Genomic DNA, 26,015 nt, shown 5'->3' with positions numbered 1-26,015 from the left:
TCCACCATTGGTGCCACTGGAGGTTTAGAGGATGGTCTCCACAAACTGATGCAGCACAACACTGTTTTATCCAGCCTATAGTTAATTGCAATTATATTGTTTGGATTAATTGCTGATTGCTATTGTAAAACACGGAAATTGTCTAATCCATTGCATTAGTACTGAGGGTAGAAATTAGGTTGGGCACATACATGAAGTTGCTCCAGGATCAAGTAAGAAAGCAGAGTCTCATCCAGTTAGCTGATGATTTTCATGTTTGTTTATAATTTAAAACAACTGTTATCATACTGATACAAACCTGCACCTCAAGGAAGGGAAGTATGGGCAAAGGATAGGAATTTAGATTTTATGGTATGGGCATTTCAGATTGGTGTGACACCAAAGCTGGAAAGGAACTGGAAGTAGGCCAAACTTGTGTGCAGCTGGCTGCAGTTGGCTCCCCAGCAACGCTGAGAACAGGGCAGTCTCAGAGCCCCAAACCTGCCTGGAGCCAGTGCAGCTGTCACTGAAGCCACCAGGGTGGATGGAGGGTGGGTGCAGGGCTGGAGCCACCCCAGGGCCACAGGCCTGACATTGCTGCACTGTATTTCTTGATTAATGGTGCATCTGCAGTAATGATATTAGTGCTGACATGACATGCTTTCAGCCTTCCTGCCACCCATCCTGCTTGACAAAGCCCTTGACAATTAATCACAGAGAAATGGTACCAACACACAGTGCAGCATTACCAAAAAGCAGCACACTCCAGCCGATGCAGTCTGCAGCTCACAATCTCAATTTGATCTGGTTTCTAATACTAGCCAGGAGAATCAGAAGATATTCCAATCTTTCCTGGTTTTTCCACCTCTCGCCACCGTTCCCAGTGTGCAGCCAGCGTGAGGGAATGGCAGCTTTGCGACCCATGGGGACAGACAGACCCTGTGTTCCAGTGCCAGTTCAGGCCTGAAACCCCTGTGGGAGCCACGAGCTGTCCCGAGGGACCCGTGTGGGGCAGCCAGCAGGTCTTTTGCAGCACATTCCCAATGGGATCCTGGGCTGAATTAGGAAGAGCATTGCCAGCAGGGCAGGGAGGTGATCCTGCCCCTCCATTCAGCCCTGGCGAGGCACAGCTGAGTGCTGTGTCCAGTTCTGGGCTCCTCAGAACAAGAGAGACAAGGAACTCCTGGAGCAGGTCCAGCAGAGGGTGACAAAGATAATGAAGGACTGGAGCACCTCCCTGCTGAGGAGAGGCTGAGGGAGCTGGGGCTGTCCAGCCTGGAGAAGAGACACTGAGAGGAGCCCTCATCAGTGTCTGTCAGTGTCTGCAGGGAGGCTCAGAGGATGGAGCAGGCTCTGCTCCGTGGGGCTGGGCAATGGGACAAGAGGCAACGGGCAAACTGAGGCACAGGAAGCTCCAGCTGAACATGAGGCAGAGGTTCCCTACTGTGCAGTGCCTGAGCACTGGCACAGATTGCCCAGAGAGGCTGTGGAGTCTCCCCAGCTGGGGATATTCAAGACCCATTTGGACACCACCCTGTGCCAGTGCTCTGCATGACCCTGCTTGGGCAGCGAGCTTGGACCAGATGACCCACTGCGGTCTCTTCCTGCCTGACCCATCCCGGGATTCTGAGGGACAGCGGGGACGCGGCGGGGCGGGGACACGGAACGCGCAGCCCCCGCCTCTTCCATGTCCCTCGCCGCCTCCCGTAGAGCGCACGGAAGCTCCGCGCCGCTTCCGGCGTCTCCTCGTGGCGCCGGGGCTGCTGTGTGCCGCGCCCGGGCCGTGGGCAGGGTGGGGCCGGCGCCGCAAGGGCCGCTGTCCTCTGCCCGCCTCGGCGGTGAGTCGGCTCTCCGTGCCCCGGCGCTGGGCGCTGCCGTGCCCTGCCCTGGCCGGGCTCGCTGTGGCTCCGGGGGCGGCGGGGCAGCGGTGAGCGCAGGGCCCGGCTCTGGGGCGCGGTGTCTGCCGGGGTGTCCGGGACGCCCGGAGGGAAGCCCGTGTGTTCCGCGGCGCCAGGACCGAGGCGCGGCGGTGCGAGCTGTCCTCTGTGTGTGCGCTATACGAGCTCATTTAAAGAAAACAGTTATTTGGCTTATGGTGGGGCATTTTAGCGCTGTTACAGAGCACAGGAGAGTAACGTGGTCTTTTTATTACAGAGACTGCAAGAAGATTCCCGTCTGGCTTGCTGCAAATTCCGAGGAAGGCAGCACAATTGCAGGTAGGTATGAATTTCTTGGGAGTTGACACTGCTTCTCTCTGCACCTGGAAGATTTTTTTAATGTGCCTGTCGTAGTGTTTGATGTTTAGTATCTTCTTTGGTTGAACATGGATTGACTGTTTCTTTGGTATCTTCACTCGTTTTTTAACGACTGGTGTTACCACCAGCTGAACAGCATTTTGCTTCACTGCTTCCCTTGCCAGTGTGTGTAAATGGTAGGAGTGTTTCCCATTGCCACCTGATTGAGCTCCTCTGAGATCCTTCCTATCAGTCTGATCTGGAATCCTTTGTTAATGCAGTCCATGGTTTTATTTGTTGCTGGTTGCTGATTGCTGGCACTCAGTTTTGGACAGCAAATTATTTCCATGCTCCTCTTTGCATGGATGAAAGCAGAGAAGCACTGTGTCTTCTTTGTAGTCCCAAGGTGCAGAACAATCAGGTAACAGAGACCAGCAGTCTTTTAGTTCTGTTGAGTTTGTCCGTTGATGAAACATTGTAAAGACAAAAAATTCTGAGAAGAGGCCAAGGAGGGAATACTGAGAGACTTTGAGGTAGTGACCTGATTTGATGTGTATGAACTAGATCTGAGAAATTGCTCGTTATTTTCTTCAGGGCCTGGTGATGCAAAGGTCCCTATGCATGGTGAGAGCAATGTGAGCTCTAGGTAAACTCACAGTGTAAACAATTGTAAATGGTAAATAACAAGAGGGAAGACAGGTGTGCAAAAGCAGCAACTTGTGAGGGTCATGTTGTGGACAGTGGCAGAGATGAGAACAGGACTCAAGTTTCCCATAATTATTTTCTATTTTGCCTTGGTGTATTTTGATAGTTTTTTTTTTTTTTTTTTTTTGAGGAGAACCTCCTTTTGTGTGTGCCAGTAATACTGGGAACAGGTTTTGTGTATGAAAAACTGTCTTTCTTGGAAGGAGAATGTGAGCCTCTGTGAAGTGGGTTTTCCTTCAAAGCTTTATCCTGGGTGTGGGATCTCGGGATCAATAGCTGTGCCTCAACCACTTTTGCTGTCAAGCAACTGAGGGCCTTGCTCACACTTTCCCCAGCATGCAGCTAAGAAATAAAAGTTTGACCCTGCTTCCCCTCTGTCTCTGCAGACACCTCTGCTGCCATGGTGAATGAGAAGCACAATGGCAACCTGCTCGTGCAGCTGGGGCCCAAACTGCAGGCCCACCCAGAGGAGCTTCTCCGTCAGCGGCGAGGCCACGACGGCAGGCTGGAATACCTGGTCCAGTGGAGCATCGTTAGCTCGGAAGAGAGAGCGGCGGGAGGCAGCAGTGCCTCCTGTGCAGAGAGCAAGGCAGAGAGCATCTCCATGTGGATGTCTGCAGAGGAGGTCTGTGCCAGCTGCCCGGCGCTGCTGGGCCAGAGGAGGCTGGAAGGGCCGCGGCCGAAAGAGGAGAAGGCGGCGGCTCCGTTGGCCGCGGATGTCCCGCTGGACGATGCCTCGCTGCTGGAGATGAAGGCCGATGTCAGGAGCCTGGTGCAGCGAGCTGGGCGCCAGGTGGCCGAGGCCGGGACGCCCCAGTGCTCCATCCTGAGCACCGTGCACGTGCTGAGCGCCTACGCCAGCATCGGCTCTCTGGCGGGCGCCTTCAGGGAGACAGGAGCCCTCGAGCTGCTGATGAGGATGCTGTGCCACAAGGAGAAGCAGATTCGCCGCAGTGCCGGCGAGGGGCTGCGGGCTCTGGCTTCACATGATGCAGGTGGGGGCTGCTCCTGCTCTGTGCTGCTGAGGAGGTGTTGCTGGGCAGCTGAGGGGTGCCAGGCCTTTGGGAGGGGTGAGATGCCTGGGAAGCAGCATGTCTTGGGGCTTTTTGGCAAAAGGGGAAGAATCAGTCTGGATCTTCCAAGCTTCCTTTGGTTGCAGTTGTCTGGACTGCTCTTAGGTTAGGAACTCTTTCCTCTGCCAGGTTTCTGAGCTGGGATGCTGATTAACTGTTAAGAGAACTTAGGCCAAGGAGGCTGGCAGAGTGTTGGAGTGACTGCTGCATGCTCTCAGTTGGAGAGACTCTGGCTGCTTCTTGCCAGGGAGCCTTTTCTCAGGCCCTGGATAGAGGCTAGTCCTCATCTAAGAGGAGCTGCCATGGCTTAGAAGTGCGTGGTGAGGCTTGGGTGCACCTGGAAGGTTGCTGGTTGTGGTGTATCCCACAGAACATCTGGCTTTCCCTGTCCTAGTGCCTGAGTTCATGCAGCTCCAAAGTGGGGCAGATGAGGGGCTGATTCAGCTTAAAGTTTGACTTCTTTTCTTCCCTGAGACCCTGTTCTGGAATCAGTTAATTGGGATTGCTGCTTTGTGAGAATCTTGCAGCATTAGGGGTAGAAGAAAATAGACCATGGAGCAAAATGTCCAGATGAAGGGACAGAACATGGATCAGGTGGCACTGAGCAGCAAAGCTGTTCCTTCCCTGCAGCTATCTGTCACAGGGAGGGTGGGGTGAGGGTTGTTTCTATGGGGCCTGAAGAGTTTTTGTTGTTGTTGTTGCAGGGAGCCGAGCCTATGTGCTGCTGTCCCTGAGCCAGCAGGATGGCATTGAGCAGCACATGGACTTTGACAGCCGCTGCACCTTGCTGGAGCTGTTTGCTGAGATCACGTCGTCTGCAGAGCACTGCATGTCCTTCGAGGGGATTCACCTGCCACAGGTAGTGGCAGACCCTGTGGGAGCCACCAGTGCTGGGCCTGTGGGGCATGAGGGACCAGGAGGGGTGGGAGTGGGGGGCCAGGGCTGGTGCCCTTGTCTGGGACAAGAGGGCAGTTGAAGGTGGGCAGGTGAGCAGGACTGTCTTTTGGGAGAGCTGGCACAGGATGTGAGCCTGGTGTGAGGCTGGGGGTGGTGCAGAGGCACCTGGAGAGCCTTGTGTGTGAGCAGGGAGGTGAGAGTGAGCTGAGAGGTCTCTGCTGCTGCCAGCTGGTCTGGAGATCTCACAGGAGCCTGCCTGGGAATGAACTGGTGGCTCAGAGAGAGGTGGGGGCTGGCGGTGCTCTGCAGGCTGAGTGTGACAGCTGTGCTCGTTGCAGATCCCTGGGAAGCAGCTGTTTGTCCTGATGAAGCGCTACCTGTGTGTGATGTCTCTCCTGGCCAAGCTGAGCAGCGGCATGGAGCAGGGAGAGGAGCAGCAGGGCTGTGCTGTGCCCAGCCCTGTCCCTGAGGAGAGGAGCCGTGTGAAGCAGGAATTTGAGTTCAGCATGGCCATGGCAAACCTCATCTCAGAGCTAGTGCACGTGATGGGCTGGAGCCACAGCCACAAGCCAGAGCCGCTGCCCTGCCAGGACCTGCAGCCTCGCACCGCCTGCTCCATCTTCCAGCACAAGACCCCGGCCAGCACTGCTGTTGAAGCAGCCCCCACATCCCCAGAAAAGGAGCCTGTGACCTTCAAGACACGCTCAGCATTCCCCAGCCGCAGCAGCTACGTGGAATACGTGCAGGCCACGCTGGTGAGCGGCATGAGGGTGCGCATGCTCGAGGACTACGAGCAGGTCAGCGCCGGCGACGAGGGTGACTTCCGCGGTAGCAACGACGGCATGCCCCCGGTGCAGGTATCCCTGCTGGGGGAGCAGGCAGTGTCAGGGGGCCTGGCTGCTCTCCTGTGCACCCTTGCGTAGAAACAGTGGGGCTGGGCTTGCCTTCCCTGAGCTGGATGTGTGTTTGGCTCTCCTCCTCAGGTGTACTGGCAAGCTCTGGGCTGTACGTACTGGGTTCACTGGCACATGGTTGAGATCATTGGCCCTCCAGAGCAAAAGGAGCTTGAGGGCCACGAGAAGATGAACACCCTGAGACGAAACCACAGACTGAGAGCAGGTGAGCAGCCTATCGGTCTCCTTCAAGCGTGTTCCAGTTCTCCCACTGCCCTCCTGTCACCTCCCTTTCCCCCAGCATGCTATGGTACGATGGGGACCTCTTCTGCCCAGCATGAGCTCTTTCCTTGGGGAATGAAGAGTGTGCAGCAGAGGATGGGTGAGTCGGCAGAGCTGACAGTGTCCTTCCTTGCTCTGCTCTCCTGCAGTTCCACAGCCATTCCTGTGCAAGCCCTTGGCGGGGCTGTACTCCCTGCCTTACCTGGGGCAGCGGCTGCCTAAGGCTGCAGAGGCACTGAGCCGTGCCGAGTGGTGGGAGCTGCTCTTCTTTGTGAGGAAGCTGGAAGCATGGGAGCAGGAAGAGATCATCTGCCTCATCCAGCAGCAGCAGGGAGAGCAGGTAGGAGCCAGTGCCTGCAGCAGGGAAATGGGAGGGAGGAGCAAGGAGAACATTAGGGAAGGGACCAGGCCCAGAGGAGATGACAAGTGTGAGCTGTGCAGGGACAGCCTGGATGGGGCAGAAATGGGGCAGAAATGGGAGGGTGAGCAGAGATGGCAAAAGCGTGGGGAGCTTGGCCCAGCAGAGCAGTGAGTGGAGATGAGAGGAGAGGCAGTGTCCCCAGACTGCAAAAGGGACTGTCCAGCAAGGTTTGGGCAGGCGAGGCAACGCTGTGGGGTCATTGTGCCAGTTGCAGTTGGGTGGTGAGTTCGGGTGGGAGGTGTGGGCTGGTGGGAGTTGGGCTGGGGACAGCCAGGGGAGGGTGGCAGTGGGGAATGGCCCTGGGCACCTCTGGTGGTGCAGCCTTTCTGTCCCTTCTGCCAGTGGCTGCCACGAGGGGCGTGGGGTCTGTGGTGAGCCCGAGATTAACTTGCCCCCATCGGTGTGGCTGTCAGGTGGATGAAGAAGCCCTGCTGCAGCTGTCAGTGCCTGCAGAGTTGGCCCAGAAGGTGCTGCAGGTGTTGGAGAAGCGGTGCCAGGGCAGCTCTCTGCGTGACCTGCGTGGCTCCCATGTCTACGCCAGATACTTCCTCGGTAGGGGAGCGGAGCAGGATGGTGGAGGGAGCCCTGCAGTGTCCTCAGAGGGCGATGGCAGCAGGAGCGCTGGCCCCGAAGGCATGATGGCCAAGGCAGCGGAGGATGACCTTTCTGCAGCCCCAGGGTCACCCCAAGCCCACAGTGTGGCAGTGAAGTCGGATTGCCAGCTGTTCAGCGAGCTCTTTGAGAGGGAAGGGCTGTTCTTCCCAGAGGTGACAGAGGAGCAGAGCAAGGGTAATGTCCTGCTACACAGGCATGGTGCTGGAAGCAGCACTGCTGCCTCCACAGGGAAAGGCTCTGGGCGGGGCATGGGGGGCCAGGCAGCCAGCAGTCACCTGAAGTGGGGGGACCTGTGGGTGCAGGGTGTGTGGGTGTGTGGCACCCTGGAGGTGTCACTGCTGCCCTGACGCCTCTGTCCCTCTGGCCAGTGCTGGGCAGCTCCAAGGGGCTGAGCGAGAGCAACTCACTGGCCAAGACTGCAGCCGTGGTGGACCTGATCCAGAGCAGCAGCTCAGCGGTGGGGCTGCGCTTAGCTGGGCTCAAGCACATCCTGAAGATCCTGGAGGAGGAGCCCAAGTTGGAGCAGCAAGTCGGCACAGCCCAGGGCGGGCTGGGCTCCAGGAGTGCTGGGTGAGCCCTGGGGTGCTGCACACCCCTCCTGCTGCCTGGGCAGAGCCCTGTAGGCAGGATGGGGGACAGAACTGAGCTGGGAGTGTGGGAGGAGGCGGTGGGAGAGCAAAGGGTGGGAGGTGCAGGAGGAGAGGTGGATTTTGTGTCCCTTTGTCCCAGGCAGGCTCATTCACAGAGCTGCCCCAGCCACAGTGTGGGCAGGAAGGAGGTGGCTGACAGGGCCCAAGGTGCTGGCATGCCAGTGGCAGGAGGCTCCTGCTGAGGTGTCCTCTCCCATGCAGGGAGAAGCTGGTGCAGGTGGCAGTGGAGCTGCTGAGCACGGAGGTGGCCGAGAAGGCGCTGGTGGCAGTGACACTGCGGCTGCTGGCCGTGCTGCTGGCACAGTACAAGTGGCGTGTGCCCTTTGCCACGGAGGGTGGCGTGCGGGCAGTGCTGGCCTGCATGCAGCAGCACGGCTGCTCCGCCCTGGTGCAGCAGGCTGGCCTGGCGGTGAGTGCCCGAGGGATGCCCTGGCTGGGCAGGGGTGCCCAGGCTGCCCTCTGCACTGCCCTTGTCCTTGCAGGCCCTGAAGGTGCTGGTGGGAGCTGCGGACGGTGAGCCGGGAGGTGCCGCCGGGAAGTCCTTGGCCTGGAACCACAGCGACGCGCAGATGATGCGGGAGATCTTTGCCAGCATCGGCTCTGCCTCCAGCGAGGGCTCTGCCAGCCTGCTGAGTACCATCCCTGCCGCCCTGAGCACCATGCAGAGGGTCCCGGGGTAGGGGCAGAGAGCGGCTGAGGCTGGGGGGAATCTGCAGGGGGAAGGATGGGCAGGGTGGGCAGGTGGCTTGTGGGTGCAGGGGAGGCTCTGTGCGTGGGGGAGGAGAGTGGCACGGCTTTGTCCTTGCAGGGGCTCCTCAGGGGTGCAGAACGGCCTGCTGGTGGTGAACATGCTGATGGATGGGCATCGGGGCCTGGCAGAGCAGCTGGCGAGCTGCGGTCTCCTGGGGGTGCTGCAGAGCTGCTGGAGGGATGGGCAGAGCAGCGGCTGTCCCCAGGCAGTGCTGGCCCTCAGCGCCATCAATCGCCTGGCAGAGCACCGGCTGCCCCTGGGCCCGGAGGCAGCAGGTACCGTGCCACCCACCCTGCCCCTGCCACGGCCCCGTGGGTGCCACAGGCAGGGCTGCCTGGCCTGACGGGGCAGAGCACCCTGGGAGGCTGCTGCCTCTCGAGTGAGTGCCTGGGCTGGGCTCACGTGTCCCTGTCACGGCAGGCAGAGAGGTCCCGTTGGACCCGACGGGCGTGCAGATGCTCCTGGATCGCCTGGAGGACGGCGTCCTGTCCAAGGAGGTGGTGGTGGCCCTGGAGCGGCAGCTCTGCGGCGAAGGCTCTGTTGCCTCTGGCCAGGTGGCCCAGCTGCTGCAGGACCACAGCTGCTTCCAGCTGTTGCTGCGCAGCTTGGAGCTGCTGGGGACAGAGAAGGCTTTGAGCCTGAGCATCCTCAGGTGGGTGCAGGAGGATTTGGGGGATGTGTGGGACCCCCACAGCAGATGTGTGAGTGCTGGTGGTGATGTTGGGGAGAGCCAGCAGCTGTTTGTGGGTCCTGGTGGGGTTGTTCTTCACTGGGGGCAGGCTCACCCCAGCACGTGGGCAGGTGCAGATTGGGATGTCCTGGGGTGCAGGGTGGTGTGGGGACAGAGCAGTGTGTGCCTGGGTGCTGGCTGGGATATGCAGGGGCAGCTGAGGACATGCCTGGGCGCTGGTGGGGTGTCCAAGGTTTCAGGGAAGCCTCGGTTCCCAGTCCCTGAGAGGTGCCTTTGAGGTGGGGCAGGGAAGCAGGGCTGCCTGTAGCACTGCTGTCGCTGTGCCTCAGCCTGAGCAGGCCCCCTCTGTCACTCAGGATCCTGAACAAGTTTCTGGACAGTTACCAGGAGGATGTGCTGCCCTGGCATGAGTGTGTGGAGCCCTGTGTGTCCTCCCTGAACACCCACAGCAGCAGCTGGGAGGTGAGGGGGCTCTGGTGCTCCTGTCAGGGAGGGCTGGCTGTGCCTCAGCTGAGCCTGGCATTGGGCAAGCAGGGCTCTGCTGGTGGCAGCCTGGCCTTGTGTCCAAGGCTCTGGGAGAGGTGGGGAGTGGCTGTCCTGGCCTTGTCCATGTCCTGGTGTCTGGCTGTGCCTGGCCAGGCTCTGGCAGGTGCTGCTGGAGTTGGGATGAGGCGAATGGAGCTGCAGCTGCAGCTGCTGGGGGTCCAGGGAGTTGCCAGGAGTGCCCCAACTGCTCACAGCTGTGTCTCTGTAGGTGCTGCAGGAGGTTGTTGGCTTCTTGCACCGCCTGGGCAGTGCCAGCAAGGACTGTGTGGTGGTGATGTGCCTCGTGGGCATCCACGAGGCTCTGTTCAAAGCCCTGGAAAAGCACAGCACGGTCCCGTCGCTGGCAGCAGCCCTGCTCGAGCTGGTGACAGAGTGTGACAAGTACGCCATGCTCTACAAGAAGCTGACGAGCAGCATCTTGGCCGGCTGCATCCAGGTGGGCCTGGGGAGGCACGGCTGGGCTGGGGCTCTGGGTCTGGGAGCCACCAGGCTGTCCTGGCACTGAGGGAAGGCCTTGTGCTCTCTGCGTGCTGCAGCCCTGCAGGGGGTGAGGGGAGGAGGCCCTGGGGCTGCTAGTAAGAGCTTTGCCCCATGCCATAGCTGGTCCTGGGACAGATTGAGGAGCACCGCCGGAGCCACCAGCCCATCAGCATCCCCTTCTTTGACGTCTTCCTGCACAACCTGTGCCGAGGTGAGTGCGGGCAATGGGAGGTGACCCCAGGTACTGGCTTGGTGGCTGGAAGCTGCACGTGCTCTGCCCACAGGCTCCAGCATGGAGGTGAAGGAGGACAAGTGTTGGGAGAAGGTGCAGGTCTCTTCCAACTCGCACCAGGCCAGCAAACTCACGGACAGGAACCCCAAGACCTACTGGGAGTCAAACGGCAGCACAGGCTCCCACTTCATCACTGTGCACATGCAGTGTGGTGTGGTGATCAGGTGGGGCTGGGCCGGGAAGGCTGCATGTGAAAGAGAGGGCTTTGGGGATCTGTGCCAGCCCTGCCACAGTGGCCCCGTCCTGGGGGCAGTGGGACACGGCCAGCAGGGCGTGGTGCTGTGGGGAGCCAGGGCAGGGAGGTGGGGAGTGCTGGGCAGCCCCATGTTTGCTGTGCTGCAGGGAGATGAGCATGCTGGTGGCCAGCGAGGACTCCAGCTATATGCCATCCCGGGTCGTGGTGCTGGGCGGGGACAGCCCTGCCACCATCAGGACGGAGCTCAATGCGGTGAGTCCCCGTGGGAGTGGTGAGCTGGTCCTTGCTGTGTCCCAGGGAGGTCTGGCCCTGTTGTGAGGCCCTGGGAGGTGCTCTCAGGGAGGTGGGAATGGCAGGAGCCTCACCGCAGGAGCCTCTTCCAGGCTGCCTGTCATGCTGAGGGCTCAGTGCCTCCCTGCAGGTGACCATCCTGCCGTCGGACAGCAGAGTGATCCTGCTGGAGAACATGACTCGCTTCTGGCCCATCATCCAGATCCGGGTGAAGCGGTGCCAGCAGGTGAAGGGGAGCAGGGGGCTGGCCTGGGTGTGGGCAGTGTGGGATGTCAAGGCCATACCTGAGGAACTGAGGGTCTTGCTGTCCCATAGGGTGGCATTGACACACGTGTGCGTGGCATCGAGGTGCTGGGGCCCACGCCCTCTTTCTGGCCCATCTTCAAGGAGCAGCTGCGCCGCCGGACGTTCCTCTCCTGCACTGCTCGGGCTCATGCCTGGAGCCAGGAGATCTGCCAGGACCGGGGACAGCTGCTGCAACTCTTTGGCAGGTGAGTTGTGTCCTGGCTGTGCCATCGCGTCCCTGGTGTCCCAGGGCCCTGGGAGAACATTGCTGGCAGCCTGTGAGGGGACTTCGGGGCTAGGAAAGGAGCAGCTGGGTGTGCCACCTGTAAGGGAGGGGCTCTTGCTCCTTTCTTGCCACCAGTGGTCCTGGAGGGCCAGAGCCACCTTGGGGTCCCCTGGGCTTAAGCTGGGCATGTGGCCTTGGCTAACCCCCAGAGCAGGATGCTGGTCCCCCACAGGGGCTGTCATGTCCTGACATGGCAGAGGTCAGCCAGGCACAGCAGGATCTCGTGGCCACAGGCACTGCACAGCCCCCATTTGGCAGGGGCTCTAAGGGCCCCAAGGGCCATTGGGCCAGGTCCCAGAGACAGCGAGGGGCCCTCCCTGGGTTCTGAGGGTGAGTGGGGTTACCGAGCAATCATGGCTTGGCAGGGGCAGAGCAGGGAGCAGCCACTGTGCTCTGCTTTCCACGGGAGCTCTGCAGCCCTTGGCACTGTGTGCTGCCCGCTCCCTGTTGCAGGCTGAACCAGGCGCTGCAGCATGAGCAGAGCTTTGCCAATCGCTTCCTTCCTGACGACGAGGCAGCCCGGGCACTGGGCAGGACGTTCTGGGAGGCCCTGGTGAACCCCTTGGTGCAGAGCATCACCAGCCCAGGTACCCTGAGCTCTCTGGGACCCACCCGTGCCGTGCCCCAGGCAGGGGCCCTGGCTCTGAGTCTGGTTGGCCTTGCAGACCCTGACGGTGTGAGTCCCCTGGCCTGGCTGCTGAGTGAGTACCTGGAGAGCATGGAGCTGCCCCGCCGTGCCACAGGGCGCAGGGCTACCTTTGGTTCCTGCGTGCGGCAACTGACCCAGCTGCTGGTGCACGTGGACCCCGGTGGCCCTGAGCCAGAGGAGAGCAGAGCAGCTGGTGAGCCTGGGGCTGCCCTCCCGTGGGGCTGGGTGGGCTCCAGAGTGCCAGGCTGTGGCCGTGGGGCTCCTCTGGGGAGCGTCCTATGGCACAGGATGCTCCTGAGCTGGGGAAGGCTTGTGGTCACACCTCAGCGGTGGCCGTGCCTCCCCAGTGTCCCCTCAGCCCTGCTGTGGCCAGTCAGTGTGTGGGGCCTGCCCATGGAGCCACGCTGAGCCTGAGGTTGACCCTTGGCAGGTGGGAAGGATGGGAAGAACAAGGAGATTCCAGCCAGGGCAGCGAAGGCGGTGGTGGAGAAGTCGAGAGGCCTGTGGGGAATCTCGCAGTGCTGGCGTGGCGTGGTGCAGCAGCAGGTAGAGCTTGGAGGGCCACCTGGGAGGTGTGTGGGACCTGCCCTGGGGGGATGGAGCGGGAAGTGGGGTCTGGCAGTGCCCTGGGAGCATGGGGAAGGCACAGGGCTGTATCAGACCTCCCCAGAGCCTGGAGTGATGTGGGGACAGCCCTGCTGCGCTTGCCCCCCTGGCATGGCTTGGGTGTCAGCCAGGCCCTGTGCCCTGGCCGATGCTGCAGGTCAGGAGACAAGGCTGGGGCTGGGGACATTGCTGCAGCACGTCCTGCTGCGGGCTCAGCCCTTGCACTGCTCCCACAGGTGCAGCAGTTCCTGGAGGCAGCAGGGCAGGCACCAGACCTTGCAGAGCAATACTGCCAGCTGTACCAGCGCCTGCGAGGGGCCACGGAGGAGCTCTTTGGGCAGCAGGCCGCCTTTGTGCTGGCCCTGGGCCAGGGCTTTGCGGGGGCTTTGCTGCAGCTCTCCTTCCTGACTGCCCTGCACGTGAGTCGAGGCAGCGCGGCCCTGGTGCTATGGCCCTGGGCACGGGCTGGGGAGCTGCCCTGGCCCATGGCACCGGGACAAGCTCTGGGTGGGTGGTGTCCTGTTGCCCCCGAGCCACAGAGCCCTGCCCTGCGGTGGCCCCGGGTGGTGCCCAGCTCAGGTGTGTGGTGCTCATCCCAGCATGGGCCCAGCCCTGGCACACTGCTGCCTTGGGCTGGTGCCTGGGCACCCTCAGCCCCGTCCTGGGAATGCCAGAGTTTCCCAGCTGCTCCCGCAGGGACATTCCCCCAGCCCGGCCCTTTGGGCACCTGGTGAGTCCTGTGTGCAGCCAGCCCTGTCCCTCGCAGGTGAGTGAGCAGTTTGCCCGCTACCTTGACGTGCAGATCCAGGAGCTCCGCAGGGCTGCGGGCAGCGTGGGGCCTCTGGAGCAGCTGCAGCAGTTCTTGGAGCCCTTCGTCGTCTTCAGTGGCCTGGAGCTTGCCCACACCTTTGAACACTTCTACAGGTGAGGCTGCTGTGTCTCCCTGGAACCAGGGGCCTGGTGCAGCGTGGCCAGGTGTGCTGGGGGAGCCTGGCCCAGCGTGGCAGTGATGCTCCTGCTTCAGTTTTTTGGGGCTGTGGAGTGTAGAGGGCCCTGGGTGCTGCCAGTGTGCCGAGGCACATTCCCTGCCGGGGACAGGGAGGGGAGACGCGTGTGCCAGGCTCATGTGCCGTGGGGTGAGGCTGGGCTCGGAGCTGTGGCTGGCTGCTGGAGGGTGGCTGATGGCCACAGGGCTCGGGCACAGCCCTGACTGACGCTGGTGGCCGTGGCAGGCACTACCTGGGGGATCGTCTCCTGGCGCAAGGGCCGTCGTGGCTGGAAGGAGGCATCGTGGAGCAGATCGGGCTGTGCTTCCCCAGCCGCTTTCCCCAAGATATGCTGAGCAACTTGGCCGAGTCGGAGGAGCTCCAGCGGCAATTCCGCCTCTTCCAGCTGCAGGAGCAGGACAAGAGGCTGCTGGAGCTGGACACAGGCCTGGACGAGGTGAGAGGGATGGTGGAGTGGGGAGGCCGGAGGCTGCTGACATTCCTCAGGGGGATCGTGGAGCCTGACCTGAGCTGCTCTCATGTCCCTGTGCCCAGGTGCTGGGGACAGCCGCGGTGGCAGATGTGCCGGAGGTGAAGGTGCTGGCCCTGTCCCCACGCTGCTGGCCTGTTTCTCCGCTCTGTTACATGGATAACCCTGGGAGATTTTTCCCGGCGGTGCTGAGCTCCCCCCTGGACGAGTTTGCTGACTTCTGCCGGCAGAGTGAGTGCTGTGGCCAGGGCTGTGCCCAGACCCTGCAGGGCAGCTCAGCCACCAGTGGTGGTGTGCTGGGGTGGGCTGGGAATGCCTGGCAGGGCTGTCCCTGTCCCTGACACTGTCTCTGGCAGGTCAGAGCCAGCTGGGCTGGGAGTGCACGAAGCCCCGTCGGTTGCAGTGGACTTGGCTGGGCCATGCTGAGCTTCAGTTTGGAGACTGTGTTCTGCATGTGTCCACGCTGCAGATGTACATCCTGCTGTGCTTCAACAGCGCCGAGGTAGGAGCTGGGGCCATGGTGGGGTGAGGGAGGCAGCAGAGGCTGGAACATGGCAGGGCCGTGTCCTCCCTTCCCTTCTGGTGGGGTCTCCAGCAGTGTTTGGGGCACAGGACCCCATTGTTTGGCCAGGCCAGTGGCCAGTGGGTCTTGGCCATTGCCCTCCCACCCCCTGCTGCAGGAGGTGGCTGTGGAGGCCCTGCTGCAGGCTACTGGGCTCCCTGCTGACCTGGTGCACCACGCGCTGACACCACTGACCCACGGCCACAGTGTCCTGGTGGGGAGCTGCACTCCAGGGGGTGAGTGTGGGGCTGGGGCAGCCAGGGGAGGTGCTGGTCTGAACCCCAAGGGGGTGCTGGGCTTAGGGTGCACGAGCTCGTAGGGCCAGCAAGGGAGCTGGGTCTGTGTTGGTGCTCGGGGCAAGGTCTGTGCACCAGGCTGGGGCCTGAGGCCAGCGTAGGGCTGTAGGTGATGTGTGGGGTGGGGCTGGGGGCCATGCACAAGGCATGGGGCAGCGTGGGTGGTCGGGTCTCGGGGCTGTGTATGGGCTTGGGGCAGGGCCAGGGGCTGTGTGCGTGGCTGTGGCTTGGGGCCACACCTGGGGACAGGGCTGGGGTGGCCAGCGGTGCGGGCAGCAGCGGGAGGCCCAGCTTGGGTCCCAGAGCCACACGTGTGCCCTGGGGCTCCTTCAGGCCCAGCTCGAGGCTTGGCTGAGCCTGGCTTGGGCGTTGGCTCCAGGTGCACTGCGGCTGAACCAGGCAGCCCTGGCCCAGGCCTCCGGCCGCCAGCTGAGGCTGCTGCCCCAGCAGAGGTACCTGCAGACAGAGAGGGCCGAGGTGAGCGCTCTGGAGAGGAAGAGGAATGTGCTGTGCTGCCTCATCACCCGCATCCTCAAGGTGGAGAAGCAGCTGCACATCGACAACCTGGTGTTCAGGGTATGAGGGTGGTGCAGAGGGGGCACAGGGGCTGCCTGGGGCTGCAGCCATTGCATTGGGGCTCCCTTGCTGCCGTAGGTGATCGATGCCTGTCAGAAGGGCGAGCTGGGGCCAGGGGTGCAGTTCCTGAGCTTCTGCTGCCACAGCGTGGATGTGCTGTCCTGCATCCTGCACCTGCTGAACCAGGGCTATCTCCGGCGCCAGGAGGGGAGGCCTCATGTCTTGGAATACATCTCTGCTAAATCCACAACACCTCTTGGTGGCCAAGCACAGATGACTTTCCAGTGCAGGCCAGCACAGGCATCTCCAGAGGAGTACAGCAGAGACAGCCTGCACTGGTAGGGATGCATGTCAGCAGGGGAGGAGGGGTGTGCATCTCCACCGTGTGTGAACATGACACATTTCTCCCTGCCAGGCTGAATCCTGGCACAGACAGGGCAGAAGAATATCTCATGGCAATGCTGCAGGTGCCAATGGGGCACACGCTCAGTCCAGAGGAGGCCAAGCTGCTCATGAACCAGACAGTACAGCAGGTCCAGGATACTCTGAGCATACCAGACGATGTTGCTCGGCACCTGCTCACGCACTGTAGGTGGAATGTGGATTTCCTGATCCAGTGCTATGTGGAGAACCGTGAGGCCCTGCTCATCTCCTCAGGGCTGCAAGTGCCGGATGTTCAGCCTCCCCCAAGTCCTGGAACACACTGCCCAGTCTGTGTGAACCAGCTGTGTCCCACTGAGAAGCCACCAATGCTCTGCTGCATGCACTACTGTTGCAAGGTGAAGGTCCTGGGGTCTTTGGTTCCTGCTACTTGGCAGGGAATTGCTGTTACCTACTTGGAACAGCTGTTCTTTGTTGAGTGGTGTTATCAGGGTTTTTTTCAGAGCTTACACATTCTCTTTCCTCAGCTCACTTTTTTTGTTGTGGTCCTTTACCCCCTGATTTGTCTGTTCCCACTTTCGTGCTTTTGAGTACTCCCCGGTGATTTGTGGGGTTTTGTGCACCCTCTGCTGGGTGGGGAGAGCTTCCAGAGTCATACAACCCTGTTTAGGTCTGATCTCTCCTCTTGTGCCCTGACAGCCCTGTTGGAGGGAATACCTCACGACTCGCATTGAACAGAACATGGTTGTCAACTGCACCTGTCCCATATCCGAGTGCCGTGCACAGCCAACCACAGCCTTCATCTACTCCATCGTGTCCTCGGAGGAGATTATAGCCAAGGTGAGGTAGGAGGGGTGGGTGCTGTGTGGCCAAGCTCTCTTTCATTTTGGTCAGCACTTGGTCAGCACTAATAATGATTTTGGTATCATTATTAGATAATTTTGTTGCTGCTTTTCCCCTTCCTGTTACTAAGGCTGGCAGTGTGATGATGGAGGCCAACCGTATTTCTTCTGTTGGCTCTGACTATGATCAATACCAGCAATTCAGGAAAGCATAACATCAACAAAAGGGCACAGTGGTGTTTGCTCTAAATGTGTCTCCAGCAAACAACATTTCAGGGACATCATTAGTTCAGGACCAGATGAGAGCCATGGTAGCAGCTCATGACAAGTATCCTCTAATGGTGTGCTGGAAGCAATTAAACAATAATAATGAAATAAAAATCTAGGCCAAACGAAAACATGAGCAATTTCATTTTACTGCTGCATCAGTGACCCCTATGTCCTTTCACTTCCATCAGTCTCTGGCTTTGAGCAGTTCAGGGTTTTTTTGACGATGGCAGGAATTACCACATCAAATGTAATCTTCACTCTAAGTCTGTGAGTCTACAGACACCTCTAAACCAGGCTTTCTGAACTCTGCTTGCCTGAGACCTTGGTCATCAGGCTACAGCAGTAGCTGCTTGTTCTGAGGCAGGAGCTACTTTTTCTGTTCTTTCAATTTCTAGTTATTAGTGCTGACTGCCTTCCCCACCTAATGGCAGAGCTGTAGCTCTCACATGACAGACCCTTTGCTAATTGCTGGGCAGAAGTGTCTTTTCATTGCTCTATTGTTTGACAGGTGTATCTTGTGTCTTGTTTTTTATAGGAAGTGTTTGGAGAATTAGTGCATATATCTGGACAATTAATCCTTACTGCCTTTGTAAATCCCACAGTCACACGTGTCTGAAAGCAGGATTTAATAGCCTGTTGCTGTGACTGTTTTATAAAAAGAAATAATTATTGCAGGTGGACATAAATAGCAGCTAATTTTAACAAGTTGCTCTGATGCTTTCACTGAAATGTTTTCCTTTTGATGAGTAAGTGGTATGGCTGGAGTGTTAATGTCTCATGCAGAGACACACAGTCACAGAATATTTTAGGTTGCAATAATCTGTGGAAGTCTCTGGTCCAATGCTGTGCTCAAAATAACTAGATTACTGTATGAAGATCTAATAATGGAATTACATGACTAACTGAGTGCTGTTTTGTTGTAAGCAGTTATTTGGTGAGATGGATAGCCCAGAGCACCAGACCCTGGCTGTAAGGCCTAACCATGCAGCTTCTCTGGCTTAAATCTCCTTCGTGGCTTCTCATTACAGTATGAAAAAGCCCTTCTCAGACGCTATGTTGAGTGTTGCTCCAACCTGACATGGTGCACCAACCCTCAGGGCTGTGATCAGATCCTCCTCAAGGATGGACTTGGTTATGGAGGAGCCTGTTCCAAGTGCTCCTGGATATCCTGCTTCAACTGCAGCTTCCCAGAGGTGAGGCCAAGCTGGATCACAGGCTGTACTGTCTTAGGTTTGGCACACACCCTTCTGCTTTTGTGTGGTTGACTGACTGTCTCTCTCTCTCTCTCTCTCAGGCCCATTATCCTGCCAGCTGCAGCCACATGTCTCGGTGGGTGGATGATGATGGATACTATGAGGGCATGACAAGTGAAGCCCAAAGCAAACATCTGGCTAAGCTCATTTCAAAGCACTGCCCAAACTGCCAGGCTCAGATAGAGAAAAATGAGGGGTGCCTGCAGTGAGTATACATTTTTTTGCTACTGTTTTTCTGACTGGGTGGCACACTCCACTGCTGTAGTGTAGGGGAGCACTGGAAGGAGCTGTCTGCAAGTGGCTGTTAGGTCTGAGAGATTCCCATTGTCCTTCTGCCCTGCAGTATGACATGTGCAAAGTGCAACCACGGCTTCTGCTGGCGCTGCCTCAAGCCCTGGAGGCCGAATCACAAGGATTATTACAACTGCTCTGCTATGGTGAGTGGTTTGCTGTATCTCTGTGGTTCATGCTTGTGTTCAGAGGCCTCAGAGGTGGTGAGGATCTCCACTTGGGCCCTTTACTCTGGACTTTGTGTATTTGTCAGTAATGCTGGCACTAAGTCTGTATGTGAGGTAGCCATTTCCAGGTAGCCCTGGTACTTGAGAGAAATTGCTCCAGGTTCCTATACTTTTCCTTTCAGGTGAGTAAAGCAGCTTGGCAGGAGAAGCGTTTCCAGGATTACAATGAGAGATGCACCTTTCATCACCATGCAAGGGTAAGGCCTCCTCCTTCCTTTGCACATGCTGACTGCTGCCTCAGCCCTGGTGCAGGGCAGGTTTTTTTTGTGTAAGTGTCCTCTCTGCTGAGAAACAGCCTTCACATCCAAGTGGGGATGCCTGATCATTTTGCCCTGGCTCTGGCATTAAGGCTCATAGTGGTGCAGTGGTTGGAAGCAATGGTGACTGAAGGGTGAACTCTGCCTAGAGCTGAGATACTGTAAAAGATTGAAGTGATGGCAGTAGAGATCACACAGTTGGATGCATTAAATAAATGCTCTGCTGCCTGCCTGCATGTTCTGGGATGGCACTTCAGAATGCTTAGCAATTGTTTGTGTGGAAAGTGCTGTTTTTTCAATCTTGTGGAGCTTGACAGTGACATTGACCTTTTTTTCCCCCTCCTTTGGTTATTGCAGGGATTTGCCGTAAGTCTGAGGAACAGCATTTCTTCCATCAGAGAGATGCCAAAAATTAGGAACTTGACCTTTGTTTTTGATGCCTGCAAAGTGCTAGAACAGGCACGGAAGGTAAGGCTGGATAATAGTCTTGCTGAGGTTTAGACTTAATTTGATTGGTGTGTTTCATGCCTTTCTTAAAATGAGGAGACATCAGCCTTGTTCTTCTCCAAACAAGGGGAGACAGAGAAAGCTTGAGGGGAGGAATAGCATCAGGACAGGGGAAGAACTCATGTCTGCCCTTCCCTGCTCTCAGTCTGAGTTGAGCTCAGTTTGCAGTGTTCCTTACAGTCAAGTCATAGGATTAGGAACTTAGCTCAAGTTGACACCATGGAATCAACACAGAGTCTGTATTTAGGGTTTTTGTCTACTGGGTTTGGTCCATTCTTATTTGAAATGCCACAGTGACGATATTTACCTTTAAAAGGTCTCCTAATGCTGTGTTACAGTTAGGAGGTTCCTCTTGATGCTTATGTTATGATTTTCTTTTCTTAACTTCATTTCATGAACTATAGATATTTTGGAAGCACTGAGTTACCTCCTGCATGTCCTGATAGCCACAATTAAAAGGATTTGTAGTGCAGCCAATGGTGACAGCTTAGGCCTGCTCTGTCCTGAAACATAGGCAGGAGGTGGGAATTGTCTTTGCAGGAGGTGGGAATTGTCTTTGCAGTACTGACTTTGCATATACACCTTGGTTTTGCTTGATTTTGAGAGAGGCATGTGGGACAAGGGTGCCTGACCCTATTTCACCTATTCAATGTGGTACTCCCTGTGTTTTTCTGGGGTACATATCACTTGTGCTTGTTGCTGCTGCTGTTACTGAATTTTCTGGCCCATTTCTTTAAACGGAAACAGTGATCTCATTTCCTGATGGGTATCTACATGACTTTAGGGGTTATTAATTCATAAGTGAAGTTTGCCACTTGGTGAAATGCCTTTGTTGTGGGCTCTTAGTGCTGTACAGCCCCATGGCTGCTTCCCTTTGGGCTCCATTCTCTTAGTTCACTTCCACTTTTGTTCAGCCTGGGCTGCCCAGCATTGCCTTGGGTCTGTGTGCTGGTGGGTTTGACTCTTTGTCTGGTCAGTCACCCTTGTTACGCATTTACAGTCTGTGTTCTTGTGATGGTTTGCAGGTGGCAACAATCAGTTATTTCAGACTTCAATATAAAATAATTGCACATTCATGTCCAATCTTGTTAGTAGCTCTAGTTAGCCTGGCATAATGGGTCACTGGGCTATGGCCACAGACCAGAGGCCACTGTTAATAGAGAGGTCTGGAAGGGTTTGGTGCTGCTCTCTTCTTGCCCATTCTGCAGTTGCAGGAAGGTGCTTAGCAACATTATTTGTACTTTTCCAGGTGCTGGCCTACTCCTGTGTGTACAGCTACTATAACCAGGACAATGAGAGCATGGATATTGTGGAACAGCAGACTGAGAACCTAGAGCTGCTCACTAATTCTCTGCAGATCCTTCTGGGTAAGTCCTGCAGCCTCTTTGAAGCAGTGATTAGCATTTCCAGCTGTATTCAAAGAGCAGCAGCTCTGTAGTGGGCCAATAGCATACATACTAACACCCAGCTGGACTGACTTCTCCCAGTCCATTTTTGCCCTCTTGATGTCATTTCTGAGGAAGTCCACTGGAGCAGTTTGGCTGCCAGTGGAGATTGATGCAGTACAGAGCAACATGGTCTGTTCTGAAAGAGGGATGTATGTGCACAGGAGACCTAAGTAGCTATGGGTGACTTCATAATCAGAGCCAAGGACTTGCTCTCTGCTCTGGAGTGTGGGATGCAGCATGACTTTGTTGGCCTTGAATTGCAGAGGAAACCCTGCTGCAGTACCAGGACTTGGCCACTTCTCTTCAGCTCCTGAAAGCAGAGCATTTCCGTGCGGGTTTGGAGTTCGTGCGGCAGATCAAGGAGCGTCTCTTTGCAATTCTCTGGCACTCCACACAGGTGAAGGCCACATGCCTCTTCGTGGCTTGTCTTGGGCTGGTCTGATTTTGATTGTGGGCAAACCAAAGGGCTTGATCAGCTGAGGGGGTAGTCAGGATTGTGTGTGTGCAGGGAAGGGGTTTGCAGCACACCTTAGATCACATATTGTTTCTCTCTCTTTTGGCTGTTCTTTCCTGCTAACAGGATTTCCATGTTGGGCTCCAGACTTCAGGAGATGCTGTTCAGAGAAAGCTGAAACTTGCAAATGTGCCTAATTCAGGCCTTGTGTGTACAGGGTGAGTTTCCTTAGTGAGGTAACAGGAAGGTGAGTGAGTGCAGACATAAAGCAGGTGAGCAGAGTTTTCTCCTGTGCTCACTGCCATACAAAAGAGAGAATGACAGACACTGATTGCTTGCATCCTGCTCTGTGGTTTGAGGTAGCAATTTAAGTGACATAGTGGTGTAGGGAAACCAGCAAAACCTGTGCTTGTAGGCAGTCATGATCAAGAAAGCTCCATCACTGGCAGACTCAGTTATGGAAGCTGCTCTCCCTGGACTCTCTTGAGTTTCTTTGGATGGGGATGCTGAGACAATGACAGTAGGGTGTTGTGGAGCTGGGTTGCAGCTGATGCTCACAGCAGAGGCTCTGCTCTTATGCTCTCTTTCTCTACAGGCAAAAACATACCATCCTGTGTGACTCTCCCAACACAGAGGAAGCTGGCAAAGAGGTTGAGGATGAGGAGTATGATCCACAGTGGCAAGAACACTATGATGATGATGATGACCTCGATGAAGACAACTTTATGATTGATAATGGATCAGATTGTGATTCTTACTTTGATGATGATGATAGCTATGACTAGAAGTGTTCTGTCACCCAGCCTGCCAGCTTGGACCTCTGCCTCTAGTCTGTCTCTACCAGTTTGTGTTAATGTTTTTCCTTAAAGGCAAGGAGGAGCTCTCAGACCAAACAATCATTTCCTTTGGGTAGCTTCTTGCTCAGTGATCCTTTAATATGCAGGAACATTGCTCTGGGCAGCTGGTCTGTATTACTGTGGCCACCTCTCTCAGAAACACATCTTCTTGCCTTTTTCCTTTGTCTCCAGTTCTGCCTATAGGTATTTTATTGAGTTAGAAAGTCACAGTCCACCTGCAGAGTGAGGACAACTTGCCACCTGTTAAAGGGCTGCTCTTTGTCCTTGGTGTGCTCTTCCCAAGGGCTGGGCACAGGGGATGGTGGCACATGTCCTAGAGCACTGGCTAGCAATGGCCAGTGTCTAGAAATGTAGAGAGATGCATTTATGCTCAAGTTAAAGCCTCCCAGCTGGAGCTGGTGGGATTCCCTCCAGCCACAGATGGATGTTGTTCAGTTCCTCTGGTTGACAGGGGCTGCACTTTTGCCCTTTGTTGGAGTTTTCTTCTCTGTTATGAAGCAGGAAGGGCTGCTATGAGTGACACAAGTTTGCAGGATTGTTTAAGTTTATAAATATATGCACACACATATATTTTATATATATATATATGCAGAGGTTATTCAAATTATACTGTATCTTTGCAAAAAAAAAGGAAAACCCTGAGGAACAAGGGTTGAAAAAAAGTTCTGTTTAAAAAAATGAACCGTTTTCTTCTAGCACAAGCTTTCTTCTTATCTGTGGGGGACATGGGAGTGGAGGGAGGATATCCTCAGGGGAGGAGGATGTGACCTGGATGTGTTTATCCCAGAAGTTATTTGTGAAATTACTGCGTGGTTGGGATCCTCACCCGCACCACACAGTCTGCCCTGCAAAGTGGCTTTTCCTTCCTGGACAGTTCAGGGAACAGGGAGAGGTATGGGAAAGGGTGGGAAAGAGGGCAGGGGACCAGACCCTACAGGGTGGTGGGGTTGGTGTTTCTAGGACCAGGTGCATGACAGGATGCCTGCATGTTCATGGAGGTGGTAACATCTGGTGCTCAGCAAAAGGCGTATGTGGGACTGCTTTCAGGGCTTGAGGGGTGATTTGGGTGTTTGTGGGATTGTTTTGGAGATACAGGGCTCTTAGGCCTTGGGTGTCATCTGGGAGGAATGTGGGGTTCTTATGGGATGCTGGACAAGGAGCAACTGTCAGGACAGACCAGGAGAGAGGACTGATTTTGCTGCTTCCCACACCTCATAACTCCTAGTCCTGCAGTCTGTCATAGTGGAAGTCCCAACCCTGCTTCCCATATGTGGCAATGGGTTCCCTGTGCCACTTCTCTGGGCCTTCTGCTCAGGGGCACTTGGGGGAGTCCCATTGTGACCAGTCCTTGCAAGAGCAACCTGAATTTCCCAGGTTGTTGAGGACAGAGCAGAACATCCTTGATGCCCAAGTTGCTTATGTGGAGACTCACGCCTGGAGTTCTTCATTCAGTGTCTCCTGAATGCCTGCTTAAAACCCAAAGAGTCTGAAGGATGGTGAGTCTCTGCTCTCATGTAGTATTTGTACTGAAAGTCAAATCAAACCTTGCTCTTCTGCTCTGTGGGAGCTTTCTGTCCTCCCTGAGCTTGTAGGACACCTGTATTAGGGTTTGACAGGTCCCAGTCAAACTACCTCCCTGACACTGGCCAAGCATGTCAGGGACAACAAAAGGGCCTTCTTCAATTGTCATTCCTGTGCCATGTGCTCTGAGATAACCTTCCTTGGGCAGGGAGCTTGAAACAGATGGCCCACTGTGGTGCCTCCCAACAATACTCATTCTGTGATTCTGTACTACATGGGGTGTGTCTGAGAGTACTGAAAGAGCTGGCAGATGCCACAAGGCCACTTTTCATCGTCCTTAAAAGGTCAGTCAAGGGGCTGCTCCCAGTTACTGGGAAAAGGCAGATGACATATCTATTGTCAAGAAGTACAATCCAGGAGCCAAAATGCCAGTCAGCCTCCCCTGAGTCCTTGGGAAAGAGATGGAAACGCATATTGACTGCGCCAAATTGCCAACTCCTCTGCTAAAATTAAACATTGATAGTTCATCAAGAAGGTGTAGGGAATTAATTCTGAAAGTTGTGGATTGCTCCAGGAGGAAGGGAAAACAGAGTTCCATCAATTTGGGATCAAAAAGCAACATAGTGATCCCAGAAGCAGTCTGTGGTGAGACCCTAGTCTCTGAATGGCAGATTTCCTCTCCAAATGGCATCCTTTGGAGAAGGAAGAAATTTTGCACTGTGCTGGCTTGCCATGTCAGGAACGTAAGTAAAAGAAGTGGTAATATACAGTGTTATGTAATAATTAACATAATACAATTTAATTTATTGCCTGTTACCACTCCAAATCAAATCCCCTTGAGGCACACACCAAACTTACCCATCTTCCCACATTACCAACTTTGGAAAGGACAAATTTAATAACTGGAAGGAGGCATTCCCAGCAAGAAGATTATTAGTGCCTAACCATTTAAAATGAACAATCTACCCCACAAGGTAATTTCTAGCTGAGAGCCTGTTGCTCACCTATTAGTGGGCATTGTCCAGTAGATCAGGAACTAGGATTATAGTCAGTGTTAGGGTTTTAGGTGTAGGGTTTGTATTATGGTTAGGCTTGAGTTTTAGGTTAGGGTTATGGTCGTTAGGGATAAATTTAGAGTTAGCTTTGAGTTTAGGGTTAGGGCTAGGGCTGCTGTACATAGGGTTAGCAGTAGGTGGTAGCATTAATGTTAGGTTTACAGTCATTTTGGTTACATTTAGGGTTAGTGCAAGAACTGGGGTTCAATTTAAGGTGAGGGGTTAATTTTAAATATTTTTAGGAATAGAGATACAGTCATTAGGATTAATGCTAGAGTTTAGTCTTAGGGACTGGGTTGCAGGTTCAATTATTAGGGCTAAGTTTTTCTTTTTGGCTTTTAGGGGTTATGATCATTTAGGTTTATGGTTTTTGTTGGGCAGAGTTTTGGTTAGTGACAGGCATAGATTTATGGCTAGGGCCTTTTTTTTTTGGAGTGGTGGAAGTGTGCTTGTTGAGTAGTATGTGAGGAGAAGGTACAAGAAGGTACGAGAAAAATCCTAGTAGTGAGAGTCACAGTAGTGACTCTGTTATGGTCATTTTGTGTTTAGTAAGTTTTTCAATTGTAAGTCATTTAGACAGCCTGGTAGCAGGGGAAGTTGTCCTAGGAAGACAGATTTTACTGAGTATGTGGGTATTTTTGTTCTTTAGGCCATTATCATTGGTGGGTTTTGAACTTTGTTTGCATTAAGAGGACTATTGTAGCAGTTATTAAGAAGTAGGAAGTTAGTAGGGGTTGTTTGGCTATTATTGCCATAATAATTATGGCTATTCAACCTAAGAGAGAATGCTTATGAGTTTTCAAATCTATGTTTGATTTAGTCCAATTCAGTCTCCTAGGGCTGCTGAGGCAAGGATTATGGTGATTAATAGCTTCTGAGTTAGGAAGAGAATGGTGATGGGAGGCAGTGGATTTAATTAT

The 26,015-nt window shown here is 55.5% G+C and overlaps 1 protein-coding gene across 1 annotated transcript; it reads left to right on the top strand.

Moving 5' to 3' along the window:
* The first annotated feature begins 1,702 nt into the window (after positions 1-1,702).
* LOC146439053 (cullin-9-like) lies at positions 1,703-23,220 on the top strand. The gene is made up of 42 exons (XM_085054470.1): positions 1,703-1,906; positions 2,134-2,195; positions 3,305-3,913; positions 4,696-4,850; positions 5,227-5,745; positions 5,872-6,007; positions 6,213-6,403; positions 6,898-7,273; positions 7,468-7,669; positions 7,951-8,158; positions 8,232-8,425; positions 8,558-8,775; positions 8,921-9,152; positions 9,548-9,653; positions 9,946-10,173; positions 10,338-10,428; positions 10,502-10,673; positions 10,852-10,957; positions 11,127-11,222; positions 11,312-11,487; positions 12,021-12,154; positions 12,233-12,409; positions 12,647-12,762; positions 13,059-13,241; positions 13,589-13,746; positions 14,055-14,265; positions 14,364-14,529; positions 14,655-14,800; positions 14,979-15,096; positions 15,536-15,732; positions 15,811-16,070; positions 16,148-16,511; positions 16,813-16,953; positions 18,254-18,418; positions 18,520-18,683; positions 18,822-18,915; positions 19,119-19,193; positions 19,611-19,721; positions 21,010-21,127; positions 21,472-21,605; positions 21,789-21,880; positions 22,258-23,220. The coding sequence occupies exons 3-42, from the start codon at positions 3,319-3,321 to the stop codon at positions 22,445-22,447; spliced, it is 7,515 nt and encodes a 2,504-aa protein (XP_084910596.1). The 5' UTR covers positions 1,703-1,906; positions 2,134-2,195; positions 3,305-3,318; the 3' UTR covers positions 22,448-23,220.
* Positions 23,221-26,015: the final 2,795 nt, after the last annotated feature.

This window comes from Lichenostomus cassidix, chromosome 3 (genome assembly GCF_008360975.1).
Source record: "Lichenostomus cassidix isolate B80296 chromosome 3, HeHo_3.0, whole genome shotgun sequence".
In the NCBI taxonomy this organism is placed as follows: Eukaryota; Metazoa; Chordata; class Aves; order Passeriformes; family Meliphagidae; genus Lichenostomus; species Lichenostomus cassidix.
The sequence above is the reverse complement of the archived record's forward strand: the minus strand, read 5'-3'. Positions and strand labels throughout refer to the sequence as shown.

Excerpts from the sequence above, each read along its gene's own strand:
- LOC146439053 (XM_085054470.1), top strand. The coding sequence starts at position 3,319 with ATGGTGAATGAGAAGCACAATGGCAACCTGCTCGTGCAGCTGGGGCCC. Across the intron at positions 10,674-10,851 it reads CAGTGTGGTGTGGTGATCAG|GGAGATGAGCATGCTGGTGG; the intron begins GTGGGGCTGGGC and ends GCTGTGCTGCAG. Across the intron at positions 15,733-15,810 it reads TCGACAACCTGGTGTTCAGG|GTGATCGATGCCTGTCAGAA; the intron begins GTATGAGGGTGG and ends TTGCTGCCGTAG.